This window comes from Hemicordylus capensis, chromosome 3, assembly GCF_027244095.1.
Source record: "Hemicordylus capensis ecotype Gifberg chromosome 3, rHemCap1.1.pri, whole genome shotgun sequence".
NCBI classification, from domain to species: Eukaryota; Metazoa; Chordata; class Lepidosauria; order Squamata; family Cordylidae; genus Hemicordylus; species Hemicordylus capensis.
In genome coordinates, this window is record NC_069659.1 from 17297455 (window position 1) to 17303929 (window position 6475).

The following is a 6475-nucleotide window of genomic DNA, read 5'->3' on the forward strand; positions in this document are numbered from 1 at the left end:
AGCCATTCCATAACACTATGCTATGCCCAGGGCAATCCTCCCCCTTCTGTTGCATCTCTTGTAAAGGAGGCTGTCCAGGGCACTACGCACAGCACAATCCTCCCCCTTCCTTGGCAAGCATTTCAAAGGAGGCAGTCCTCAGCACTATGCACAGTGGCAGCACAAGCCTAACTCTTCCATTGCATGACTTGCAAAGGAGGCAGTCCACACACACACACACACACACACACACACAACACTATGCACAGCAGAGTTCTCCCCACTCTCCTGACAAAAGCATTACAGGAGACAACCCACAGCACAACAAGACCTGCCAAGAGATGGGGATGATCACGCTGTGCATAGAGTGGAGAATTACCTTGCTGTTGCCACTTGAAAGGAGGCAATCTGCAGCATGGCCGCAGGATGACTCTGATTCCCTGCCTCTTGGCACAGCACCAAGAGAAGGGGGATCATGCAGTGCACAGTGCTGTTGCTGATTGCCTTGTCTGAAGTGGTTGCAGGAGTCTGTTGGTGTCCCTCCTGAAACACAGCTGGGACAGGAACCCCCCTTTCTGCAGGTTGGACCAAAATGTTTTATGAAGATGGGTCCCATGTTTTGGCTCAGCCCTTTCAAATCAGCAGCTACCACCACCCGCTGAGTTATTGGTTTACTTCAAAGCACAGGACCCTGAGATCACCAATTAGCATTAATTACTTGGTCTTGATTACGGAGTTGTAGCATTACTGGTTTACTAATCTTTATCCACAAATTGTTATTGAATAAACTCAGTAGCTCAGCCATAACAGGAGAACAGCTGTTCAGTAAGAACCTTCTTATTGCTCTTACCCATACGAACATAAGAACAGCCCTGCTGGATTAGGCCCAAGGCCCATCTAGTTCAGCATTCTTTTTCACACAGTGGCCCACCAGATGCCTCCTAGGAAGCCCATAGGAAGAGCTGAGGACATGCCCTCTCTTCTGCTGTTGCTCCTCTGCAACTGGCGTTCAGCGGCATCTTGCCTCTGAGACCTCTAGTCACCCAGATTAGGAGAGAGGTTCATTTAAGCAAATAGATGTGTTTGTTGTTCATTAATGTAGGAGAACGTAGATTTATAGTCTAAAAGGGAGATGCTGATATTGCCCCAAATAGACTCAGGACAATAGAGCTATTCACACATTACATTGTACACACATACAAGTCTTTGTGTGGATATTTGTGGATATTCATTTTAAAAGTCAGCCTGAGGACGGGACTCCTCAAAGCATCAGCACTTTATTAGAAACACGGGGGTATGCATTTTGTGTCTACTGCTGCACGTCCATTGAATATAATATGTGTGAATAACTGAACGCACATAAAGATTAAGAATGTGTGTTTACAGTACAGAGATGGTACATGCATTCAGTGTAATCTGTGAACAGTCTTTATATTTGACCCTGAAAAACCCCTTTGACGTATGTGGCTGACCAATTTAGGTTTTGGCTGCAGCACTTGATTGATTTGAATTACTTCTAGTATTGGCAGATGGTGGGGGCGGGGGAGAAAATGAACCTCAGGTGAGGCTCTTTCTCACTCTTCCCGCCCCATCCTGGTTGCCTCTCCCTGCCTTGCCACACCTGGCCATGGCATCAACCCCTTGCCCGTGGGCTGGTCATTTGCCTAGTTTCCCAACCAGCATGCAAAAAGTTAACGCTGAGGGAGAGCGAGGCTGCTGGGACCGAGCAGGAGGTGTAAGCATAAGACTCATCTAAGGCTCACTTACACACACACTCTGATCCACCTGAACCAGCCACTACTGCCTGGTAGTACCAGTGGCCTCCATCTTGAATCCAAAGAGGGGGGAAAGTGGGTTCGGGGGGTGGGGGGGAACCAAGGCACTATGCAACTGAATATCAGTCTTGATTCAGACTTTTGGAATCATGTTTCAAGCTCGCAGCTCTTCCTCAGAGGCAAAAATGAGGATGTTGATTGTGGTGTTTTTGGTCAATCCATTCCTCGGTCCAGACCAGCTTTTGAATGTGGCTAGTTACTTGTATTCCAGTCCTGGAAGAGAGGCCAGCAGCAAGAGCACTGAAAAGCAGTCCACACTTGCCTCTCTGTACACAATATCTGTTTCATTAAACTGTGCATATTCCTGATTCCACTCCACTGCTTTGTCCTTGAATACCACAACTTTCCCCCTTGGATTCTACATTGATGTCCTTTCTAAAAAGTATGTCTTGTATCAGCATGCAGCAAAAATCTAATGAGCTTCTTTGGATCCATTTGGTAAGATGTCAATTTTTTCCTCTTCTTCCCCCGCCCCCCATCCTGAATCCCCAAAGCATTGAGTGGCACTGTGGATGACACAGATTCATATCATGTTTAAGAATGTTGGGAAAGGCCCAGTCAGCTTTCTGCATTTGAGTTGTTTAGATAAAAGTTACATAGGAGCCTTTAGCTCTTCTCAGTCTACACGTCTCATGTTCCCTCTCCTCTAGGTATCTTCCACTGATCTCTTTCATGAGACCCAACATAGTTGGTCTCTACTCAACATTTTCCTTTTCTGGCCAGTTGACCCAAGGGGAAGTAAGACTGTAAAAGACAATGGTCAGTGATCCCTGTAAAAGGGATTTCCAGATGTTGTTGACTACCGCTCCCAGAATCCCCAGCTGCAATGGCCTTTTGCCGAGGATTCTGGGAATTGTAGTCAACCTCTGGGAAGTGAGAGTGACCTCAGCAGCCCTGAGAGGAGCGCTGGCTGCATGGTGGACCTGCGGTCCTTTATACTTAGGAGGCTCTATTTGTCAAATGGACAAACTGGCCTTGGGGCACAAGAGAAGAGCACTTTATCATTGTGCAATGGATGGAGTGCAAGGCAATGTTGGAATTTGTTCACTGTGGTATTTCCCCCTCTCATTTTGGCATTCTGTCTCCAAATTCCATTACTTAATTTACAAGGGCATTCTTCCCTTTTGTTTTTCACTGCAGCCAACCCTTTCCAGAACTTCTTTGTGCCGTATTTGGAACAAGCTCGAGAGATCTGGCCATGGCTGGTGGGAGCAGCCGTTGTTGGTGGCATCATCACAGCACTGATTGCTGGATTCACGGCTCTAGGATGTCGGAAGAGGAAGAAGGGGACCTCAGAGGAGACACAGCCTTTGCTCATGGAAAGTGAAGATTATCAGCACGTGACCTACCAGTCACACTTATAACACCTCCTAAACTGCCCAAAGTTGGGGTCAAACTAGACATTTTGAGAAATCTGTTATCAGCTATCTCAATATGTTTTCCAGAGTTCGATGAAAGTGGAACGTATTATTGTTTGGGGCTCACAGTACAGGGCATATTTTTTTGGGGGGGAGGGGTGGTATTTCACCCTTTCTTCCACTCAGTTATCATGATCAAAATGTCCCAAGTTATTAATAGACTTAATGACGGAGGGAAACAGATACAATATGGATACCTCCTATCCCCCTGCCCACATTAGCAGCTTTGGGGGGAGGATAAGGACCATGGCACAGAGTTAAGCCTACTCGCTAAGCATCATGGCCCCAATCAAATACCCCATCCCACCCTATGACTGCTTTTAAGGTCTGGAAAAGACATCAAGAGATCTGATTGCAAATCTGCTTTATCATGTCTAGTTTGACCCTTAATCCATCAGCAATTCTAAGGTGCTAATTGAAGTTAAGACCACTTAAGGTACCTATTCCCTCCTAAACACACTTCAAACATTCTGTTGGGCCCACAATCAGAGTTAAAGTTGGTAGGTTGAAGCTGCTGGTTAAAGCAGAGAACCCAGGGGTTCTCAAACGTGGGTCTCCAGATGCTGGATTACAACTCCCATCCAGTGTTCCCTGTAACAGGAATTCCCAGATGTTGTTGACTACACTTCCTGGAATCCTCAGCCAACGGCCATTGCAGCAGGGAGTTCTGGGAGTTGTAGGCCACAACATCTTGAAATCCCTGTTACAGAGAACACTTCTCCCATCATCCTCCAATACCATGCCTTCAGCTGCTGTGGCTGGAGATGATGGGAGTTGTAGTCTGTCAACATCTGGGGACCCAACTTTGAGGACTCCTGGGTTAAAGGATGATCAATGTGTGGGTTTTCTCCATTCTTTATGTGCACGCTGACATCCTGCCAGGTTGCAGCCCAAAGATTTGCATTAGTCCTTTTCAAACCATGTGGCAGAGCAAGTTCTCACACCTGTATCTTTCCTGCGCTGCATGTCAGGCAGGAGAGATGGGTGGTGGTGGGGAAGCACTGAGGAAGGGAGAGTGGAAGAGAGTCCTGCTTAATAAGTAGTTTGAAAGCTACCACACATATCTCTGACAGTCATTTAGCAGCCCTAGTTATGTATGGTGAGCCTTCAGATCTCTTAACAGTTCTGAGTCAGAGCCCAGAGTGTGGTAATGATTCCAGATTAATAGGTCTGGCACAAAAGGGGCTGACCTCACTGCTGGTTATGACACCAATCCCAAGGAACATTACAGTATCTCAGTACAAGTGATATTTAAAGCTATATGAGAACACACCATGGTTAAATGGGGGCCCCATCAGAGGATGCATCACATTACAAGCACACTTTGAACTGTACTGTATGCCATCATTTGTGTGATACACAGCACTGTCATTTATGTCGAAACTGGTCTTTGTCTTTTCTAAAGACAGATGTATTTTTCTGTGCATGTTCGGGGCATACACTGCATAGCTTACCAGAACAAGCGATTTCCTTTTGCTGGAAGGATAAAAGGGTATCCCCACAGAACCTATCAGTCTGTCTGTTTTTGTTCTTCCTTACCCTGCATAATCAAGATCCTGGTGAATGCATATGGATGGGTTACCTTATCAAAATATAGTGGGCTTATTAAATTATAGCAGGCCCAGGTACTGGGTAGAGCAGGCACCACCAACCTACATTTTCCCCCCAGCATTTTATCAAGAGTGGACAAAAAGCCATCCTACCCAATCTTGGCTCCCATGTGACCACCCTCCCCTCCTCCCACCTCGATCTTTGTAACTGGTGGTTAGGGGTGTGCATAGTTCTCCTTCCGCGGCTGGGCACTCCTCCTCCCCTGCTTTTGATCATGAGAACAAGTCCTAGGAACAAAGATATATTTCTGAAGCTGTTTAATCATTGTCACAATTTAGCAAAGAATTGAACTGTGGAGGCGTCCCTAGATAGCAGAGCGTCTGTTCGGTATGCAGCCTCTGGCCCCAGATTCCATGCCTGGTGACTTCAATCAGTCTTAGGGAGCAATGTGGGGAAATGGCAGCCTAGGACATTGGAGAGTTGCTGCTGTTTGTTCGAACCAACAGGTCTCATTCCGTGCAAGGCACTGCAGAAGGGCAGTATGCAGGTGGACTTACAAGTGGAGTCCAAGTGGACTTAAAAGTGCACGGCAGCTGTGAAAAAAGCTAATTCCATGCCAGGAACCATTAGGAGGGGGATTGAAAATAAAAAATGCAAATATTATAATGCCCTTATACAAATCTATGGTGCGGCCACATCTGGAGTACTGCGTACAGCTATGGTCACCGTATCTTAAGAAGGATATTGTAGAACTGGAAAAGGTGCAGGAGAGGGCAATCAAGATGATCAGGGGCCTGGAGCACCTTCCTTATGAGGCTAGGCTACAGCATCTGGGGCTCCTTTCCATGGAAAAGAGGTGACTAAGGGGAGACATGATTGAGATGTATAAAATTATGCATGGAGTGGAGAGGGTGGACAGAGAGAAATTTTACTCCCTCTCTCACAACACTTGAACCAGGGATCACCCCATGAAATTGAAGGTTGGGAAATTTAGGACCAAGAAGCTTGGATGGCTTGGAAAGGGGTTTAGACATGGAGGACATGTCTATCAATGGCTACTAGTCTGATGCCTGTGGGTCATCTCCAGCCTCAGAGACATGATGCCTCTCAATAGCAGTTGTAGGGGAGCAACAGGAGAAGAGAGGGCATGCACATACCTCTTGCCTGTGGGCTCCCCAGTGGCATCTGGTGGGCCACTGTGCGAAACAGGATGCTGGACTAGATGGGCCTTGGGCCTGATCCAGCAAGGCTGTTCGTATGTTATTAGCTAGACTTCAACAGTGCACTCTAGATCATAGGCGGACATCCTAGCTTATGCAATAGCATTGTTCAATGATGTGTGCAATGTCACTTCTGCAATGACATGGTGCAAGCACAAGGCTGTTGCACTAGCAAGTTTGTGCTAAGTCCGGAGTTTGTGTTGCAGCCCAATGGCATGAATAAAGCATGCAAATAACACATCCATTCATCCAGACTTTTAATTAGACTTCCAGAATCCATCATATGTTCAAACATTGTTCTAATGTTTCAGTTTTCTTTTAATCTGCGTTGTTTGACTGTAAACTGCCCGGAGACTCAACTGGGGTACATTTGCTGCCCCCGCCCCTATTTATTACTCATAATAAATAAATAAACAAACATCACACTTGTGCAGACATGCTTGCATCTGTTCCAGAACGTGCCAGAAAAGTC

General features: G+C 46.4%; 1 protein-coding gene across 1 annotated transcript in view; it reads left to right on the forward strand.

The window, feature by feature from the left end:
- The window catches only part of TYR (tyrosinase), a 67203-nt gene extending 62465 nt beyond the window's left edge, over positions 1-4738 (forward strand). The window contains exon 6 of the mRNA XM_053304926.1: positions 2955-4738. Within this exon, the coding sequence (XP_053160901.1) occupies positions 2955-3178 (224 nt within the window). The 3' untranslated portion in view covers positions 3179-4738. The remainder of the gene's footprint in view (positions 1-2954) is intronic.
- The last annotated feature ends 1737 nt before the right edge of the window (positions 4739-6475 follow it).